Here is a 22,020-nt window from a genome sequence, read left to right as displayed (position 1 = left end):
CCTCCGTGTGTCAGAGTAGGGAGGAGGCGGGTTCTGCTGAGCTGTTAAATCCTGAGTGAAGTTTCCCCCATTTCCAGTGGCCACCGTTGTCTGAGGCTGGTTCGGAGCAGGGCTGGGGTTACCCTGACATTTCTGGGACCATAGCCAGCCAAGAAGGGAAGGAGAAGAAAAGATGAGAGTTTTACAACTTGCTTTTGTCTGAGTGTGGAGAAAGGGGAACGGGAAGCGTCCTTTTTTTTTTCAAACATCACATTCCTGTGTTTTTCTTCAGCCTGGAAAATATATTAATGCTGGTGCTTTCCTTTCTGGAAACAAAGGAGCTAAACTGGACTGAGGAAGCAAGGAGTGGGAAGGAGGCTTGGGGAAGTTTAAAAGAGAGGGACTCAGAGCAGCTGGGAGTTCCCTTTCCTTAAATGAAATCTCTGCCTGTGTGGGTAACCGGCACAGAAAGAAGCCAGACCTGCAGGTAAATGGAGAAGCAGAGATCCCAAAGGAAACTTCCACTCACCTCGTCCCACTTGTCGAGAAGGTGAAGAAAAAAAGAAAGTTAAAAGATACACAAGTAGACGGACGGGCTCTGGGACTTGCTGGGCTGCATAAGGATAAATCACTGAGCAGCAGCAAAGCTGTATGGCATTGCTCTCCTTTTAAAGGAAAAAGACGTGAAACCTCATCTCGGGAAGGGGAAGTTCCCTGGGAGCGTAAGTCTTAAGTCAAACTCTTGGCTTTCTCTTCTATATACTGGACCCTTTCTCTGTGTGTGTATTTGCATGTTTGTATGTGAGAGTGTGAGAGAGAGAAAGAAGGATGTGGATCACAGTGTCCTTTTGGACAGAGTCATGTTACAGACGGATGATCTCATTTTGCATAAAATGATCCATTTTGTGCTTTCCCCAAAACAACCTGTAAACTATAAAACCACCAGGGCAGGACTGAGGTGTAACTAGCACCCTTAAATCGCTGAAACTACCCAGCCTCTGTTTTGTGGTTGTTGTTTTGTTTTAATCACTTGTGCAAGATATCATCATACTGTTAACATCTAACTTTTTCTCCTCCTCCTCCCCGCAAGCGGATTGCACAATGAACTGGAGGCCAGCTCTCAGCTTAGCCCTGCTGTGGGCAGCGTGGCTAGTTTGCGGCTCTGAGAAGACGGGGAGGCTAGCAGAGAGAGGGAGCCATGGAGCTAGGAAAGTACCTCTGGCTTACAGGGCTCCAAGCAGCCTCCTGAGAAGGTCTGGAGCATCCCCGAGGAATCTGAGCCTGAATCCGCAACACCCTGTCACCAAGAGGGATTCTTCAGCACCTCTGAAGGCACCTGCCAGTCTCCTGAAAGAAGAAGCACGTTCCCACCCCAGGGGCATGGGCACCAGAACGAGACGGATACAGAGACTCACAGCTGCAGCCAAATACTCCAAATCCGAGATGATTAAGGACGAAGGGGTATCTACTGCCGCACAGTCACGGGTGGCACGCTTCCCTTCGGGGTCAAGTTCCCCCAATGTCCTGGCCAGCTTTGCTGGGAAAAACCGGGTGTGGGTGATTTCTGCGCCCCACGCCTCAGAAGGCTACTACCGGCTCATGATGAGCCTGCTGAAAAATGATGTTTACTGCGAGCTGGCTGAGAGGCACATCCAGCAGATTGTGTTGTTCCACGAAGAAGGGGAAGAAGGGGGAAAAGTCAGAAGGATAACCAATGAAGGAAAAATCCTGGAACAGCCACTAGATCCTGCCCTCATCCCTAAGCTCATGAGCTTCCTGAAACTGGAAAAGGGGAAGTTTGGCATGGTGCTGTTGAAGAAAACTCTGCAGGTGGAGGAAAGGTACCCTTATCCAGTCAGGCTAGAGGCCATGTATGAAGTCATTGACCAGAACCCCATCAGAAAAATTGAGAAGATGAGGCAGAAGGGCTTCATACAGACTTGCAAAGCAGCTGGGGTGGAGGGACAAGTGGTTGAGGAAGGCAATAACGGGGGCAGCACCCAACCTACCCCTGGCGGTGGACATGTCCAGGTGTCAGCAAGGAAGGAGGAGCCAAGGAGGAGCAACAACCAGCTGACAAGGACCAAAACTGTGAGGAAACCAATGACAACCACTGTGGCTACTCCTCTGCCCACAGTAAGGACCACTACCCTCCCTACCACCACCACAACCACCCGGGCCACAACCCGCGCAGTGACAACAGCAAGCAGGCCTACAACAACGACCACCCCCCTCCCCACCACGCAGAGGACCTGGACCACAAAGTCACATACGACCACGGAGTACCACAGGCCGCCGGCAGCCCCTGAGACTACCACGCCGCGCATCGCGGCCTCTGAGGACTTCTACTCTCCTGTGTGGAAGGCAAACCGCAGGGACCGGCAGCGCGGCCACTCAGAGAAACAGCCGGTGGCCACACGAAAACCAAGCAAAGGTGGCCGCCATGAGAGTTTCACAGAAGTCCCTACAGCCCCCTCGGTGCACTACACGAAGGCAAGCGTGAGTAGGTTTAAAGATAACCGAACGGACAGGAAGGACTACAACCACAGGGACCTGAATGTCACACCAGGGCAACACAAGCCAACCAAGACTAAACCACCAAAAAAGAAGACCCAAGAAAAGATACTGAGCAATGAATATGAAGATAAATATGACCCGAGCAAGCCCGCTAGTCCCCATTTAGAGGAGGAGATTGCAGTGGGAAGCGTTCCTTCAAAGAAAGGAAAAGAGTCAAAGAAGCATGAGCGAATGGATAAACCTGAGAAGAAGAAGAAGAAGGACAAGCTGCAGAAGAGTGAGAAGCAGTCCAGGAAGGACAAAGCTGAGAAAAAGAGCAAGCAGGACAAAGACCGTAGCAAGAAAAGCAAGAAGGGGAGCAGGACAGAGAATGAGGATTTCCCCAAGCCCAACAAGAAGCCTTTCTTACAGCCTCCCAGGAAATCAGTGACTGACCTCCTGGAATATTTTGAAGGCAAAAGGCGGCTCATTGTAAGTAACTTGTTCATCTGAATCTTATTTCATAAATGAAGTCATGTCTCCCTCCTAGTAGGAAAATCACAAACAAAAAGTTTATGGTGCTTTTGTATTATTCTTTTTTGTTGAGTTTAAGAAGTCAAACCTCTAGACCTCGAGGATCATTTCCAACAGAGAAGCTTTTGTGGCCTCATGTTGGAAATCCTAAGCGCAGTATGAACATATTTCAGACAGGAATTAGGCTAAAACCTTTTCCCAGCCTCTTCCCATAGGCTGCCAAATAGCCATCAGATTATTTTGTTTCCAATGGATATGTAGGTGTCAGGATCTGTACAGTTATGATCGATAAAATGAAGGTCCAGCGTGGATTACATCCGCTCATCACTTTGGGGTAATTGCCAATGTTACCACATTTCAGTGCTCAGCACATCCCGCCAGCTGGCACACCTGGTTTGTATTGGTGCTGGTGTCCTAAAACTGGAAGCAAGCCACGTGTACTTGGCAGTGCAAGTGCATGGCTGATGGAGAATATGCACAAAGGCATATGAGCAGATGCCTTGAGGTAGGATTGTTACATTTCCCATTATTTCTCATGGGAATTTGGCATTCACATCCCCTAGATATCTTCAGAGATCGCATACAAACTTTATTTTTTTCCCCCTGCTGTTTTTATTAAACTATAACTCTATGGTAAGCTTCCAAGTCTTAGAAAGTCAGCATGGTCTGGAGTTACTTCTCCCAGGGTTTAAGAGTGTTGTATGTTTTTCCAACTACTTATCTAAAAAAACACTTCACCTGGGACAGGAAACAGTTTTAGCTGTAGTACAAATGTTTTTCCTGGCAGATGGCACATACCCTGAAAGGTACACTTTGAAAAATAGTTATTTAAAAATATTATTATAGGAGCTGGTTTCTTGCAATTATTTCACTGCAAGCTGGCCTCTTTGATAATTATTGTCCAACTGTCAGTGTCACAACATAGTTTTGACTTTGATGCCCCATATTCCAATACAAATAGCTAAGATGCCAAGCCAAGATTTCAACCCCTGGAATTTAATTAATCATTCTGCTGATGATTAACAAACCTGAGCAGAATCCAAATTTCTTCTTCCCCTCCCCACTCTTCCAGCTGTAGGGGCTGTGCAGAGCTAGCAGCTATGAGTGAAGAGCTATATATTTGAAAAATTTGAACTTGACTGAATTTTGCTAATATTGCCTATTAGTTACAAGTTAACCAATAGTTACCCAAACCAAAAGCTCAGAGAGAAAAACTGCAAGGAAGTTTGGGATCTTAGCCATATATCTCAATGTTGTGGCTTCCAAGAATATGTGCAGCATCATGACAAATAAAAACAAATATGAAATATGCCAAAAGCAGAGCTTACAGATGTCAGACTGTGAATTCATTACACCAACACAGTCCTAGAAAGTTAAAGGCTGGTCTGAAATTTGAACCTTCTGATACTAGGCCACCTCTCAGCTGGATCTCCAAGAGAAGAGTTGCACAATCTCAGGCTGTCAGATCAGAACTCACTGGGGAGAAATGATAATACCACGCTGCACTTTTTTTCTCCAGTATCTAATACAACCCTCAGCCTGCTTGCCCTGAAGTTTCTTGAAGGATAGGTTTGATCTGAACAACAATAAAAGCAGTGGCTGAAGCCTGCCATCTCTTTTCCAGGGACAAAGAACTTTCCAATACTTTAAATACATATACATGCCTATTTGCATCCCTTCTGATCAAACTATTCAGTTGCCTTAGGATAAGTCCTTCCAGCTGGATGAACTCTGCCATTCATGAGTCTTCAAACTCCCTTGCTAAAGAATTTGCCCACACTGCTCCAGAAGTGGCTCTACCTGAGCTATTCCCCGTTGCATTGCTATGCTATTGTCTTTCAGCCTCTTTAGGAGACTGGCTCCTAAGGACATCATTTCAGTCCTCTCCCAGTACAAGAGAATTTGGAGAGACACACGCTTTTAAGTCCTACGCATCACTATGGATTTCAGACCGCAGATTTAAGTGGGCATTTCAAAAATCTGGAATTCTGAAGGCTAATCTGGGTTAAGTTCAATTAATGACAGATATAGGACCCAGCTACAAAAACTGAAAAAGCATACGGGTTTTGAGACCTGCAGCCCCATCCCTCTATGTTGTTTTGTTGTTGTTGCAGTCTTACTTATTTTGAGAAGTCTTGGCTTAGTGATTTTGTTTATTTTTCTGTAGTGATGAAATGCAGGCGGATGGTTTATATATAACACTTATACACACATGCACATAGATGCACATCCATATGCACATACACACACATGCGTGCAAATGCATGTAGATAAAATATATATACTGCCTGGGTTAAAACAGTCCTATAACAAAGCTTTGATATGAAGCTTGCTTTGCCTCTTAAATGTTCCCTGCTTTATTCTACAAGGCTCGATGAAGTAGGTCTAATTCAGACTTCACTGTGTGCTCCTACTTACGGCCTCTGAAACTAAGAGGACAATACAAACCCGTAGTCTGGGTTTAATCTCAGTCCTCAATTTATTTTCACAATCCTTTTTTTATTTGAAGTATTTCTGTGCAATTTAAATGCAATGTATTACATGCAATGGCCCAGAAATCGAATCTTCTTTGTGCCCGATTCTCATTCACTCTCATGTCCCAGTGCTATAGCTATGCCAGGGGGCCTTTCTATAAACTAGAGTCAGATCTTTTAAGCCAATAAATGCCTCCTACATTTCAGTGCATTGATGAACTGGATTTATAAGGAGAGTATCATAAAAATTAGCCTTCAGGCACTACAAGCTTAAGAGGGTAGCTAAGAGACAACTGCACCTGATACAGACTGAAGCATAAGTTTGCAATTGAAGGATTCTGGTGATTATTTATGACCCAAAACCATAAAATTCAGATTCCAACTCCCTTCGTGTTTGGGGGACTGGTGGTAGGCACTTGATTGCAGTTCACTGACACAAGTTAGGATGTTTATGTTGCTAGAGCTGGGGCTTTCCTCCCCACCTTCTGCTGGAAACTGCTGCATAGACTCCTACATACACACCTTCCTTGGGATGTTTGAATCCTAGTCACCGATGAAGGATCTGAGTTGTGTGCTTTACAATTTTTAAATCTCTGTTAGGAGACTTTGAAATGAATAGAGTACTATAGAGTTATATAAGTATTCATGAAGCCCTAGTTGTATTTGCACTGTGATAGCCAAAATATCCACGAGGAGCCATGCCTGGAACTTAGGACAAGGCCAGGGTGGCTGCCATGTTCCCAGTGCTCCCGCTGTGAGCGAGTGGGGGGAATCCTAGATTTGTTACACCCCTGAAGCCCTGGCAAGGCAAGGGATAATAGGAGGGTACATGGTTTTCTGTAAAACCCAGTGCCATTTCTTCTACCAGTACTGTGGAGAGGCAGAAGAGCTGGTGCCACCAGCTGGCCATGCCTCCTATGGCTCTCCTGTGACTGCCTGAACACCTTTGGGACAGGCCTGGGCCTAAATGTACACTACAAACACAAGCACAATAAAGTTACAGAGCACCCAACAGCTCCATGGAAAATAAATCCCAGTTCGCAAGCAGTGCCTAGTTCTCCTTCAGTGAAATAGTCACCTGTTTCATTCCTTATATTAAACAAGCTCTTTTTTCTCTGCCACCAACCAGCTGATCACGACTCCCAAGGCAGACAACAACATGTACGTTCAGCAGCGAGATGAATACCTGGAGAGCTTCTGCAAGATGGCAACGAGGAAAATCTCAGTCATTACAATTTTTGGCACCATGAACAACAGCAGCATGAAAATTGACCACTTCCAGCTAGGTTCCATTTTTTTTTTACTATTTTCTTTCCACCTTGCGGGCACAATAGCAGATAGCAAAGGGAGAAATTTCCCCAGCTTGGGTCAAGATCTAAGCAAGACTATTTGTTGTGGTATAGCAACACTTTCAAACCCATTCTTCCTCTTCCATGCTGACTACCCCCACTTCGTATTTACGTAAGTGCCTCTGGTATTTTCCATGCTTGGTCTTCCAGTGCTGTAACTTGAGCACCTTCAGCTTTCTTTGTGGGAATTTATAAAACCAGTAGAACAGTCAAACTGTGAAAAGGCCTAAAAATGTGATGAGGGCATGGGACAGAAGGTGGAAGTTAGGCTCAGTTCTACCAATAACTTGAATATCAACCTCACTGTCTAACTAAATGGCTGTCCTAACACAACTCCACCATTGGTTTTTGCAGGATGCCTGCCATGGGTGGCTATATACTTGCTAGCATGTTTTAAACAGTGTTTAAAGAAACTGGCTATTGTCATGAAGGAGAGGAGGCTGGGGACAGAAGAGACTGAAGGGAAATTTTTGAGATTATATTCAGAACTTGGACCAAGCTAATCCTGTTTTGAAATTCAATATTGTTACCTCCCTGTCCTGCCATGTAACATTTTCTTACACCTTTTCTCTCCTTACAAAGATGTGGAAAAAGACGAATTTTGTGGAGGCACACTAAACCCAGGACAGAGAGAGAAGTGTGCTAGGTAGACCCCTTGCAGTGAGTTCTTTTTCTTCCCAGGATCAGTTTTCTAGGCCTAACAGCTGATTTTGAGATGTTCACAAAGTGAGTATTCTCCACAGGAGAGGCCCAGGCACATTTTCCCTTTTCTGCTAGTAAAGAGGTAGGAGATTCCAGCCATAGCCTCTAGGTATTTACAACCTTACAAATTTGCACCAGCATACCTGATTATTAAAAGGTTTACCATTTTAATTCCTACAGCCTCTCTTTACCCTTAAAGCAAGACACCCATTGGTGTGACTGCTAATTGCTGGCTATCACAAAGAAATTAACCTTTGGAGGCACTGTAAATCAGAGTATGCAGGTCTTGCAAGGTAGCTCACTCAGACTTCTCTAGTACTACTTTCTTTACGTACACATTCCCATATCTACAGATGGCACAGAACATCTACCTCTCTGAGGTAGCTTTGAAAACAACTGTTGTCGGTGGTCAGGTCCCAGGGAAACATCAACCAAAGCCAGTAAGAACCTTTCCTTTCCTTACGGCAGGGTTTGGACAAAGACTTCAGGTCCAAGTCCAGCAAAGCACTTAAGCTTAGGTATCTCTTGAAGCATGTAAACAGTCCTGTTGCTGTCTGCATCTAAAGGTTAATACCAGCTTAAGTGCTTTGCTGGACCAAAGCAAAGGAATAGTATAAGAGCTACTCACTTTGCTTATAATTCACCACATCTTTCCTCTGGAAGTTTATTTGGTTTTACCAGACCTTGGGAAGAGATGTGAGATGGAATGGAAAGCTCAGGACCACATGATGCTCCCATCAACCGTCTCTTTCGGGGTATTTCAGGTCTGGCATACAACCGGCCAGAAAATTACAGAACTATGCCTGGCTTCCAGCCATGCCTCTAACACTCTCAGAGGGGACCTAATTGGAGAGCAGCAGACTTGTGTCCCTGAACAACAGGGAGTCACATATCCAGCCAGAACGCCCATTCGTGCGCCTCCTTGACAAATCTGGAGTGGCACAGGATTTTCCACATCAGGCCAAGGTTTCTCAAGGTCACTTTCTGTGTACCTAGACCAATCTGTCTGTCAGTGGACTGTTTAGGTTTATATATAGCTCCAGACTGGCTAATAAACAGACATTCAGTCTGTCATAGACCATGTCAGAGCGACGGGCCCTTTCAGCCTGTTCCAAACTTAACTTAACACCCAAATTTTCCCCAAACCACACAAATGTGTGTAACAGAGGAAATCTCATAGGAGGAATTAACTTGTTAAAGAAAAGCGGAAGACAGTGGGGTGTAAGTTAAACTTTACATGAAAGCTCACCTTACATATTTGCTCAGAATGCCTGATCATGAACTTTTAAAAAGTTTAATTAATGCAAACACCTTTCTATTCTTCCTCCCTTTCTCCTCTGCCCTTCCTGTTTGCATGGCCTCTTCATGGCTCAACCTCTGTCAGCACAAACATTTTGTTCTAACAAACATTTTGTTCCCAGTATTTATGCTGTAGTGAGAAGCCTTAGCACCCAGCATGACAGGGTCTACTTACCCCAGTCCTAAGTCTTGGGACTTGCTGTGCTAGTGAATTATAAATGACAAAAACAGGAAGACCCATAGAAAAGACTTTTCACCTGAAATTTCAAATACATTTAGAAGCAGTTAATGAAAGAGCTTATTAATGCTGTTTGGACTAGATCAGCTCATCCTGAAACCAAAGAGCATTTCCAGTTTCCCACTGGAATGACAGAAAAGCTGAGAACTCAGTGCAGAGTTCTCTTCACCCCAAGTTGTCCTTTTGGTCTCTTTCCCCAACTCCTGGGAACTGGGCTTTAGTGAACTAAGCAGCAGCTACAGGCTAGAACACACCCACCCCATAACCAAAGCTAGCACCCAACCTATTAGGCCACTGGACTGCCACAGCAAATTGCTGAACTTCTCTGCAACCTCATTTGAATTATTTCTAAAGAGTAACTCATCTTCCCATGTCTAGCTGCTAAAGATGTACAGAGAAAAGCTTCTACTCTTTCCGTGACCTTTCCAGGAACAGCAAGGAGAAGATTTTGGTAGTAGCAGAAAGTCCTAACTCTGTTGTTACTTAGGCTGACCCCACAGCTCCGTTATGACAGTGGAGGATGGGGACAAGTAGTTAACTGGAAAAGTATTAGATTTTTAGTTTAATTTCTTTTTTGACTCCCTAGAAGTCACTTCCAAGTTTGCAAAGCAAGCCAGTCCTTGTGGCTTTTTTTCCATTAAAAAAAAATATATTTTTCTCTATCATTCTTGTAATTTAATTTTGTTTACACTCTGTTGAAAGACAATCTCCCAGCAGTGCAACTTGAGTGCTATCTTCATGCTGATATCTACAGTCTTTAAAGCAGAATAATGCCATGGGTCAATTGGTGTAAAATACTGCACCACAGTTGTTTTTCAATGTGTTCACACCAATTCCTCTTACATTATTCTACCTCCATACAGGCCAATTGGATAGTTCTGATTTTGCTTTGGGAGAAAATTGCAGGCATAAATATGAAATTTTAGTCTCTGTTTTAATAGTCATGCTTGATATTAGTAAGATGCAAATCTTGTTTATGAAGCATTAATGCATGATTTACAGATGTTTTAAAAAGCGAATAACCAATTAGTACATCCAGCAACACATCTAATGTGGAATTTATAACACTGCCTGTAATTCTTTACAAAACTTTCAACTGAGGTACATAAACCCATGTACAACCATATAAATTATGCCTACAGCATGATTACTTACTATAACCAAAGTGCAACATTTGCTGTTTTGTTTTGTTTTTCTGTAAGAAGCGGGTCCAAGGTATGAAACCTAAAGGGCAGTTTCTTATTCAAACGTCTTCCCAAAGATGTAATTCAGAAGATTCATCCAGCCTATTACACTGATTAGACCTACTGCAAAATTTGAATCAGATCAATATGCTCCTGGAAGCTGTGGATGTGTAGAAAATAGTTTAAAATTCCATATTGTTTAACGAGTCAAATATTGTCAAAATATACAACATTTGTTCTTGAAAAAGTATTTTCTGCTGCTGTATGCTCAACTCAGATGAGTTCATCTCATGTCTGTTTGCTGGTGAATAATCGTGGGGCAGGGGATGGGAAAGTTGGGCCTCTGGATCCCAGCTCTTGACCGGCTGTGGTGTCTCTGACTTCAGGCAGGTCACTTACACCATGGCTGGGATTGTTAAGTGTGGATATGAATATTTATAACCCAGAGCTGTCATAGGGCATAAACAAGTAACATTTGCAGACAGCTCTCTGGCCCCCAGGTGACAGGGTGCTTCATTTCACTTTTTGTGTGACTTAGCCTGTCTTTAGCTTTCCAGGCACACAGTTTCATACAGAGGCCAGTTCCAGCATTGTCACAGTTGTACAGTGCTGTGCTGGATGCTGAGCCGATGACATGGAGGCTTTCAGGACTTGGCCCTAATGCACTCTGGCTCTAAGGGAAGTAAGGAACCTCATTACCTCCACAGGCTTGTCTTGTACACGTTTCAAATCTCTGTCATATGTCACACAGCTCTAACTTTGCAAATGTATACTGAAAATTTCTTTTGGTATTTGCCACCAAATTATGGCAAATCATTTAAAAATGGTGAAATGGGCAAAATTTTGGAGTGATCAGATTAGTGAATTTTCATGTTAAGCATAGGAAAAGAGGCATAAAATTTTGAGTTAGTTAAAAATCTTTTCAAATATTTGGTTCTTATCCATTTGAATAACTTGGAGATTTAATAACTCTGTAATTTTCAAAATGAAATTACAGTCTGCTTTTTTTCCAAGCCTGTCCAAATGTTTTCTTAGGGTAGAGCAATGAGTATATACAAAATCATTGTCAAAACTGTATTTTTTCCCGTTAGGTTACTAGAATGGGAAATTAACATCGGCAAGCAGTTGGAGGAGTGCCACAGCAGGGTATTTGTGGAGACCTAAAGAGCTAGAGCTGCAGTATTCAAGACACATTAAACAGTTTCTGGTTTCTTGTAGTCACTAAACATCCCCTGTCGTTTTTTAAGACTGGAAGGCACTCTAGAGTCCTGGCCAACCTTAAGCTGTTCTAACTATATTTTACTGACCCAAATTCTCTATGCTGTTTCATTTGGATATGGTGCTTTCCAGCTCCTGTCCTAAACTGTCAAACAGTTTCTATTTTCTACTGCAGAAGTGGCTGCATTTCAGGAGCTGGAGAAATGATTAACACATGCATATAAATGTATAAATACGCCTAAAACTTCTTTCCAGAAAAGAGAAGGCAAGTAACAAAAGTAGAAAAGTTGAATGCTGTAGTACATATGCCCTAGGGTAAACTGATTTTCTGAAAATACTGGGATTAAAACCTGGCAGCTAAAAGCCACAGTGCCATAGTGGTGATTTTGAAGATCTTGCCAGTGCAGTGGGAAGAGGGCTTCTGGAAGATGAATCTCCCCCTTTATTTCAGGGTGAAATTGAAGTCAGCATTCTGTGCAATTCCATGACTATTTTTATTTCTACTGTTTTGTATTAAGATAATGAAAAGCCCATGAAAGTGATAGAGGATGAAGATCTTGTGGATCAGCAGCTTATCAGTGAGCTGAGGAAAGAGTATGGGATGACCTACAATGACTTCTTCATGGTGCTGACGGATACTGACATGAAGGTCAAGGTGAGGGTTTTGACTACTGGAAAGAAAAGACATTGGAAAATATGAAAAAAAAAAAAAAAGGAAATTATAGGCTTGCATGTCAGGCACATAAGAGAGTGATGCAGAACTTTGTCATTGCTGGGCGACAAGAAAAAGGACAGTAAGAGAAATTTTCAGGAATTAGATAAGTATCTTCATGTTCTGCAGATGGGGGATTTCAGGAATTGTGGTTTTCTGCTGGGATGGTAAGTTGACGCCACAAGGACAGGCTAGTAGTCTCTGGCAGGGGTTTTTAATGCAGTATATGGTGTCCTAAAACAGCATGGTTGCTCAACAAGATGACAACATATTGTATATGGACAATGCTCTAGCTGAAGGGCCCTACAAAAGAGTATATTGACAATTTGTTGCCTGCAATGGCCTGCCCTTATCACATTGGACAAGTACTCACAATATGCCGCTTCCAAAGAAGAGTCTGACTGCTAAAATAAAGAGTATTTCCATGATTTATAATCTGTTTTAGGCCTTGTTACCTGTGTGTAAATGGGGATATTTTAATCTCTGTATATCCTGCTGTGCTGTGATACCTGCAAAACGACTGCTACTATGTGCATCCTTTCTCCATTTGTTCTTCTTGCTTAACAGCAATACTATGAAGTACCTATAGCAATGAAGTCTGTGTTCGATTTGATCGACACCTTCCAGTCAAGAATTAAAGACATGGAAAGACAGAAAAAAGAGGGCATTGTCTGCAAAGAAGATAAAAAGCAATCCCTTGAGAGCTTCTTATCGAGGTATTACCTTCTGCTCTTATGTGCTGCTAGTTCCAATAATTTCTGTTTTACTGAAAAAATACCTATCCAACTACTTTTACAATTTTTAATACAGATTTCTTCGTATTAACAGTGATAAGCAAGTACAGAGATGCAGCCACAGCAGAATGCACTCTTGCACAGAGCACTAGGAGTCAATATGCATGTTGTATTTCCTGACTGACTGCACATTTTTTGGACACTAACTTTCTGTATCTTGGTTCCCCCACCATGACATGGAGATAACACTGATTTGCATTAGAATGGCAAATAAGGATTAATTCACAGATGTCAGCTCAGTGTTTTGAATGAAGCACAGTGTTGATATTTCAACCATCAACCATGACAGTCACATTAATCCCATTCTAATCCCTTTCATGTAGCTTGAATCAGTAATTAATTCTCTGTAACTTCCTTCTTATCTGGCTTGAGATAACAGTTGGTCTTTGCCAGTATTAGTCATACATCGTATTAGAGGTCTTGCAGATGTCTCTTGTAAAATGTCTGAGACCTTCTGTAGCAAGACAGTTTTGTTTATGCAGTCTCTATATGCTGTGTTACTGCTCTACCTGTGAGACCTGAATACTGGGAAATAAACATGTCTGGACTGTGGGAAGATTCAGATCCAAAGAACAGCTGTGCAGCTATGGCCCTCTCTGTTAAAGGGTAATTTACACGAAATTAGGGCTACCTACCTCATCAGTCCAGGCTTTACCTGCTACTACTGCATCCTCCTCACCTAATATCAAAATCCTTGGGGGGTACACTTTTAATGCCAGATGGCTATGCAAATAATTGAGACAGCATGATGTGTTACGACTTGAGGGCGAATGGAGCAACAGGCAAATGAATAGGTTGCTGGTTCATAAACATTTTAAAATTCGATGGCCACTTCAATGAAAAGAGAACATTTAAGATGTACCCACCCTCCTCACCACCTCCTGTTTAGGTCTCAGTGATTCATCCCCAAGACCACCGAGAAGAACCACAGTTTGGAAACAGCTGCCCAACACAAGAAAGGGCTTGTATGCTAGAAAGTGGCAGCTCCCAAACCCTTCTTAGCTTGCAAACAGCCCTAGTAATAAACACGCTAGAAAAACAGGCAGGAAAAATGCAGAGTGGTACATCTATAAACAGAACTGCCACTGCACAGAATACATCTGCTGTCTGTGAAATAGACATCAGGCTTTAAGTATCGGGTGGACTTCCCTAGCCAGGGTAACTGGCCAGATTCCCAGCAAGATTCATTCCAGCTTCGTCCACGATTATCTTCCCAGCTGAGCAAGGGTCCTGGCATCATCTCCGTGGTGTTGCTCATTTGGGAGGTCAGTTATAATAATGCAAACGTTGTTCTTAAAAACGCTGGCTGGAGTGAAAGAAGACTGAGAGCTGGAGCTCACTTGAGTAATGCTTAAAAGCCACGTGAACCAGCAGGAGATCCTTGAGTTTTTGGGGAGGGAGTCTTCCTGTAGCCCCAAGACACTGGCTGTGGTGCTCTGGGCTCACAAGACAGAAGGGGGTGCAAAATAAGGTGGAAGTGGAAGAACAGGGTGTACACAGGGAAGGATCTGGCACATTTGCCAGGACAGTATAGGCCTGTGTGCTCAGATGTCAGGAATAAGGCATAAATCTGTACATTAGTATCAGTAAACTAACAGCTGTGAAGGGCCAACTAAATTAATTTCTCAGTACGATGTGACCCCAAACAAGCACACCAGGTATTAGGCTTGCCTGGGGCAGGAGGATAGACTGCTTGAATGATTTTCAAACCTTTTCAGCTCTGTGCGTCTACAAAGCAGATGTTCAAAACATAGAAAGTCATCATTAGAGTATCTTAAAGCAGCTCACAGGTAAAACGTTATTCTGATTTATGCCCTAGACAAAATGTGATCCAACGTTTGTAGTCCCAGTCTTTGTTTATAGGCAGCCAGGTGTTTTTGCTATACGAAATACCACAAAGATTTTTTCACCCACTTTCAGAATAATAAGAATTTCTCCCTCTTTTCTTCACATAATAGATATGACTCTTAATGCTCCTCATTGCTTATACACATACCCATGTTTCTTACTTGTTCCTCCTGGACAAGATTAAAATTGGGGAGCTTTGCTTTTCAAGCATTTGCTCTTTTAATTATAAAAATACAAGCAGCATCAGTCAGTCAACAAGACAAAGAATTAGCCAGAAGCATCCTCTGCTCTTTCAGCAATTTCTTCGGTGACTTTGAGCAAGTCCCACCTTATTTCCTGCTTCTCTCTAGTGGAACAGTGTTGATCCATTAGCCTTTATTTTGTGATCTTCATTTGGTGCTGCGGAAAGGCAGGCTATTATTGTAACAGGGTAACATCTGCATCCATTTAAAACATCATTTCCTGCTATAAAAATATCCCTGCAGCTTTGCAAATTCCTATAAATCTGATTTATTTAGGTTTAGTGGAGAAGTACCTTTATTCAAAAAAGCGGTTGTTTGGAGAATATTAAATAACTCTGCAGTTAGAATTTTTAAAGGCTTCAAGTGTCCCTATGGCATCACCTTCCTTTGAGGGTGAAGGTGATACTCAGTGCACAAGTTTGGTTAGATGAGACATCCCATATTAAAGGAAAATATTGTCCTATGGATGGCTTATATACTCGCAGGCTCATACTGCCACATATATGTAAACAAGCTTAGATTTAAAAACACACTAAAGGTATTTCGAGTGAATGCGGTAAAGAAGAAAAAGAGGTCAGTGACTATTTACACAGAAGTATGAGTTATGTCTGAAATGAAGATACACCCTAATTCCCAGACAACCCTTGGACTGCAAAATCACTGAGCAGTTCCAGGAGCAGCGAATGACATAAAAGCTAAAGTGTCTAGTGAGAAATTCTACAGGAATCTTTTTTTGCACTTGAATACACAACTCTCAGTAGTGTTATATCTACCAAAGGTGGCTCAGAGCAAAGATCATCAGCTTTGCAGTGTTTGTTTGGCCAAACTGCAGCAAAACTGCAGATGCTTTGAGTTCTGGAGCTGTAAAATTTCAAACAGGCTTTATCCTCTCCCAGTGATGGATGGAACTGGGAAGATCTCCCACCCAGCTGTTACTCGGAAGCTGTGAGAGGTATCACGTATCTCAGCCCACACAGCACAGGAACGCTGAGGGCACTCGAGTCACGTGTTGTGATGGTTCCCTGTTGCACTCCTTTCTCTTTCCAGGTTCCGATGGAGAAGGCGGCTTGTGGTGATTTCTGCTCCCAGTGATGAGGACTGGGCTTATTCCCAGCAGCTCGCTGCTCTGAGCGGACAGGCCTGTAATTTTGGTGAGTCAAAGGAAATAATATTCTTGCTCCCCAAAACCACATCCTTCCTGGTGATGTGATGGATTCCTTTGCTCAAGTCTGACACTAGACAATCCGAGGAGTCCGACAACTGGAAAGTTTGCTGTAGCTACTCCAAATATAATTGGAAAATACTGTGCTAAGCAGGTAACACAATGCACTGTGACAGCTAACACCACTAAACCAAATGTTCCCTAGAATCCTTTGTGTGAAGCAGAAAGGTTAGCACTCTGAAGCTTATCTTCAGGCTTATACTTCAGAAAATCAGTAACGCAACCACTTCAGCTTGCATATTTTCTTTTTCCTATCGCACAAATAAATGATGCAATGCTTTGGGATCCTCTGCAGATCCTTATAGCCATCTCAGACCTAGGTCAGGTATCAGGGAGATGCATGAATGTCAGCTGTTTTTTTCCTTTTCTTTCCTGCTCCATTTCCTACGCCTGTAAAAAATCTTAAAGGAAGCTACTTCAACCCAGTAACAATCTTTTCGGCCCCTTAACCAGGTACTTAAGATCCAGCTAAATGGTCAGTGGAGAGATAGAATGGAACAGGTCCTATTCCAAAGCCATTATTGCAATACATTATAATTATGCCCAAAAAGAGATTTGCAGTGTCACTGCTACACTGTCTGCTTATTCATAATCACCTGGCTTTCATTTGGAGATTCAGCATCATCTTATTTAGTAGCTACCAAAGTAAACTGTGACATGGACCACTGGTAAAATCCTTTCTGAAGAACACAGCACGACCATAAGTTAATTCCATCTGCCCTTTGCTAAGGAGAGTCTTAAGGAGATCCAGTGAGTTGCTAAAGCATTTATTCTCAATGTTTTTTCTTAACGAAGTGATGTTTCCAAACATCTTATCTCCAAGTTGTAAAAACAGTTACATCAAAGATTTTGTAGATCATATAGACTCTTGTTCATGAGCAGTTTCTACAGTCCCTAAGGTCTTCAAAGCAGAGGCAACAGACCAAGCCGTGCGCAGAACAAATGAAATAAGTGAATGCCTGTCCTAAACCATTCACTGCAGTGACCTGTGGTGATTATATCGCCTCTAAGTACTTTCCTGCTGTGTGGATGACAAGTAAGAACTTTACTGGTGAACAAAACAGTGCGGAGACATTCTGAATTTGGGGGTGGCTTCTGCAGTTTACTTGTATGTCTAATGTTTGTATCCCTATGGTACAGAATGACATCAAGTGCTGTTGTCTTTAGGACGAACAACTCTTTTTCATGGAGGACTGCTGAGACTGGCTGCTAATTCAGCAAGCATAAACCTAGCTGATTAAACTGAAATCTGCCCAAGAATGTGCATAAAGATTGGGTCTCACTCAAAATCTCCTTCATTTCCTCCACAGGTCTACGCCATATAACTATCCTCAAATTGCTAGGAGTTGGAGAAGATATCGGCGGTGTCTTAGAGTTGTATCCAATTAATGGTAAGTGACCGTTTCCAGTTTCTTCAGTACAACCCATGAAGGGCATTATGCAGAATTCAGTGCTTCTTTGCTGTGATTTCTTTAGAGGGATTGATATGACTGGGATTATAATGTGTTTTTTGTTTGTTTGTTTTCCGAAACAAACAACAAACAAACAAACAAAAGAAGGCACATAAGCAAACAAGCTTTCTTGGCGTAACTGTGCTAAACATTATATTGATTCTTCAGAGTAGAAAAGCCCAAAGATGATCTGGAAGGCATCTCCTATCTTTATCTTCCACCTAAACATACAATCACAAGTATAATCCTCTGCCTGCACTGCTATCAATGACAAAGAAATGTTCATGTATTTTCCATGCTCTAGAGTTTGCAAAGTTTATAGAACATATACCTAGCAGATTCTCTTTTATCACAGAATCACAGAATCGTCTAGGTTGGAAGAGACCTCCAAGATCATCTAGTCCAACCTCTGACCTAACACTAACAAGTCCTCCACTAAACCATATCACTAAGCTCTACATCTAAACGTCCTTTAAAGACCTCCAGGGATGGTGACTCAACCACTTCCCTGGGCAGCCCATTCCAATGCCTAACAACCCTTTCAGTAAAGAAGTTCTTCCTAACATCCAACCTAAACCTCCCCTGGCGCAACTTTAGCCCATTCCCCCTCATCCTGTCACCAGGCACGTGGGAGAACAGACCAACCCCCACCTCTCTACAGCCTTCTTTAAGGTACCTATAGAGAGCAATGAGGTCTCCCCTGAGACTCCTCTTCTCCAGGCTAAACAACCCCAGCTCCCTCAGCCGCTCCTCGTAAGACTTGATCTCCAGACCCCTCAGCAGCTTCTTTGCCCTCCTCTGGACTCTCTCGAGCACCTCCATGTCCTTCTTGTAGCGAGGGGCCCAAAACTGAACAGAGTTTTATGGGTCCATCGCTCATCTTCCTTTGCACTTGCATCCCTGCAAGCTAATTCAGGTAGTTATTTTTAGGAGAACTCACTGTCAGGAGAATTTCAGGGTACATTTCAAAGGCTACGTGTTCCTCTACTACCTAATCCCAATGACTACCTCTGTCAGTAGAGATAGGAGGACAAGAAACAGCTTATTCATTCCATCGCCATTTTTACAGCACTGTACATGAAAGCATCTCAGTCTTTCTAGCCCCATACAGATACAAGTCCAGGCCTAAGAAAGACTAAAAACAGAAAAAGCAGGTCTGATACTTCTTTCTTCAACGCCCTTGTATCCATTTACTTTTCACTGAAGAACTTTATCACCTTAGTCCTACATGCTAAGTAGCCCTCCCCACATCTCTTCAATGTATTTTTCTAATCTCCCTTTGAATTCACTTTATCTTCTAGCACCTATACCTACCTGCAGAAGCTTTGCAGATCTACAACACACCTTTTATTTCTACTGAACGTGACCCTTATATAGCTTTATTTCATACACCTTTCCTCTTGTGTGGGTGAACAGTTAATCCCTATCCATCTCTGCAGTAGTATTCACAATTCTGTAGACCTCCCCCCAGCCCATTTGTTTTACAGACTAGTCTTGACTGACTTGGTCATTTCTCATACAGAACCTACCCAAGCCTATGATTATCCTTATTGCTTTTCTCTGTTGTTTTTTTTTTCCAGTTATTCAAGGTTAGAGAATCATAATTGTGTGCAGTGTTCAAAATGGACACAAGCAATAGGCTTTAATGATAGTCTCTTTTCTTTTTTGTGTTACTTTCCTTATAGCTTCTAACATCTGTGTTGACTTTTGGTGATTAGTGACCTTTCAAGGAACTACCTTTCATAACCCTAAACTCTATTCTAGAACAGCACTAGTCCCAGCACAGGCAACTATGAACTTCACTGGTTACCTCCCCCCACTCCAGGAAATGATTATATATTATTCCTACCTTGCTTCTGCCTTCCAACCATATTATCAAAGTTTCTTTTGAAGTCTTCTGGAAATCTGCATTGCCTGTATCAGCCAGACCACCTTTAGCTATCTGATTGCTGAACTCCTTTGGGGAACCTCAACAAGTTTGTAAGCACAAAGCCACTTCATAAGAGACCTGTTACTAAGCCAACTCTCTCTGTAGGTGTCCACTGATTCTAGTTGTCTTATACTTTCTACCTGCTTACTCGGTACAAGCTTCATGCTTAAAAGCCCAGAGTTCACCAAATCTGCACCAGAACATATGTTTTTAAAGTGGGCATGGCATCTGCCGCATCCCATAATTCATACATAATTCAAGTTCAAGACTGAAGCTCCATACTAACATTAATGACTCAGAAAATTTATCCCACAATTCTCCACACAATCACATTTTAATTCTAGTGGTTTCTTTCAGTGTGACTATTTTTGACATATGCCTTCTGCATACATGAACTGTGACTCAAGCCGCATGGGAGTCAAAGATATACATGCGTGTTGGGTGAGGAAAAGGTGTGTTACACCACAGCAGCTTCAGCCTAGAGGAGAAAGACAAATTTACTAACCCTAACAAAACTGTTAAAAATACAGCTTTGGTTTCTGTGCAGCCGCCTTGCATTTCAGAACCAGGAAATCCTAATCTGCAAATAGTAAGAATCTTATATTGCCAGCTATTGGACTGTATCCTATCTCACGCTACAAATTCACTTAGCTACTAAAAATGTTGCCTAACCAAAATGTCAATGCTGTTTTATGTAATCGCTTTCTAGGAAGCTCTACTGTAGACCGAGAAGACATCCCAGCTAATTTGGTGAAAGACATTCGAAATTACTTCCAAATTAGCCCAGAATATTTCTCCATGCTTCTAGTCGGGAAAGACGGAAACGTCAAATCCTGGTATCCTTCTCCAATGTGGTCCATGGCAATCGTGTACGACCTGATCGACTCCATGCAGCTTCGGCGACAGGAGATGACAATTCAGCAATCACTCGGCATGCAGTGCCCAGACGACGAGTATGGTGGGTATGGTTACCATAGCTATCACCAGGGATACCAGGAAGGTTATCAAGATGACTACCGTCACCATGGAAGTTACCACCATGGATATCCGTACTGAAAAGAGCAACTTAGCCTCTGACTGCCCCATGCCTGTCTTCTAATAGCTATCCAAGCAATAGGTGGCCAGTTGCAGGAAGTTTTTCCAGGCCACCTAGATATCCATGCCTCCTCCTTCCACTGTTCAGTCAAGGGACTTTGGTCATTTGCCTTCTCAAAAATGCAGAAGCCTTTACAGTGAAGCAACTCAAACCAGTAGTACTGAAGCTTTAAACAATAAAGACTCCTTTATATTTTTAATCCTTTATAAACAAAGGGCATCAGCAGTTGCTGTTTGTTTGCATTAAAACCAAACAAAATGTCCCTGCAGCCTCAGTCCATGGACAATACTACAGGGCAGGAAACAAACTGTCCAACAAATACTGCAATGCTCTTTGTAATATTTTTTCTAAGGAGAAAAAAATATTTATTGGAAAGTGAGAATTTTGCATTGTACCGATGAAGACAAGCAAAGAATCACACTGCAGGACTTTCCCGAAAAAAGGAAATGTTAACAAAGTAGCATGTGGCAGGTTCTTTAAGAATAATAATAAAAATTCGTTTTAAATAGCTTGTCTAAAAAGATAGCAACCCTTCTACAATGCATCAGCATTGTAGTTAGCTGACTTTGCCAATGAAAGTAAGAATTTATGGCTATGGCAGGACTCATTCCAATACAATACAATGTAAAGTTCTCTTGAAGTCAAAGCTTGCTGCATGGCCATTAATTCTTTTAATTGGGGTTCCTGTTCTTTTAGGTCCTGCCTACCTGGCAGTTAATGAGAGCTAAGTGGAAACACCAACCATACAGTATTGTCTGAAATACAGAAAACTGAGAAGTATTATTTTCCATCAGAAAAAAAGGAAACATTCTCATTCACATATTTTAAATGAGTTGTAACTAGCTCTCTATAGTAATGTTCTTCAGTAAACTATTGCTCTAAACTTCAAATTTCTTTCTACCTCTTCTCGTACCCTCCCCCATAAAAAAAATCTGGACTAAATGTTTATAGAATTGTTTGGGTATAATTTGATTTGCTACTAAACCAGCTGTATTTCCGCCATGTTTTCTGAAATGATTTTCTTCTCCCTTCTCCTTGGTGCCTTTGGGCACTGGATCTGTTGCACCATCCTACTCCACTGAAATCAGCTGCAGGAACTCCATGTGCAGCCATGCCTCCAATACCATTTTGGTTAGCTTTCTAAACATGAAAGACCCATTGGCAAGATTAAGCAATATCTTGAAGTGATGGCATCATGTAAACCTTCGTAGTGGCACAGTGTTCACTTCTAATGTTTAGGACACACCTGACC

At 42.3% G+C, this 22,020-nt stretch overlaps 1 protein-coding gene across 1 annotated transcript; it reads left to right on the top strand.

Moving 5' to 3' along the window:
• The first annotated feature begins 7 nt into the window (after positions 1–7).
• On the top strand, positions 8–21,768 carry CCDC80 (coiled-coil domain containing 80). The gene is made up of 8 exons (XM_013184456.3): positions 8–701; positions 1,070–2,967; positions 6,613–6,769; positions 11,992–12,128; positions 12,753–12,901; positions 16,117–16,220; positions 17,602–17,682; positions 20,382–21,768. The coding sequence occupies exons 2-8, from the start codon at positions 1,081–1,083 to the stop codon at positions 20,726–20,728; spliced, it is 2,862 nt and encodes a 953-aa protein (XP_013039910.3). The 5' UTR covers positions 8–701; positions 1,070–1,080; the 3' UTR covers positions 20,729–21,768.
• The last annotated feature ends 252 nt before the right edge of the window (positions 21,769–22,020 follow it).

Source organism: Anser cygnoides, chromosome 1 (genome assembly GCF_040182565.1).
Source record: "Anser cygnoides isolate HZ-2024a breed goose chromosome 1, Taihu_goose_T2T_genome, whole genome shotgun sequence".
NCBI lineage: Eukaryota > Metazoa > Chordata > Aves > Anseriformes > Anatidae > Anser > Anser cygnoides.
The sequence above is the reverse complement of the archived record's forward strand: the minus strand, read 5'-3'. Positions and strand labels throughout refer to the sequence as shown.

Bases quoted from the DNA above. Each gene is read 5' to 3' on its own strand.
- CCDC80 (XM_013184456.3), top strand. From the start codon at position 1,081: ATGAACTGGAGGCCAGCTCTCAGCTTAGCCCTGCTGTGGGCAGCGTGG. The intron at 12,129-12,752 runs GTGAGGGTTTTG...CTTGCTTAACAG, and splicing joins ATACTGACATGAAGGTCAAG to CAATACTATGAAGTACCTAT. The intron at 12,902-16,116 runs GTATTACCTTCT...TTCTCTTTCCAG, and splicing joins CTTGAGAGCTTCTTATCGAG to GTTCCGATGGAGAAGGCGGC.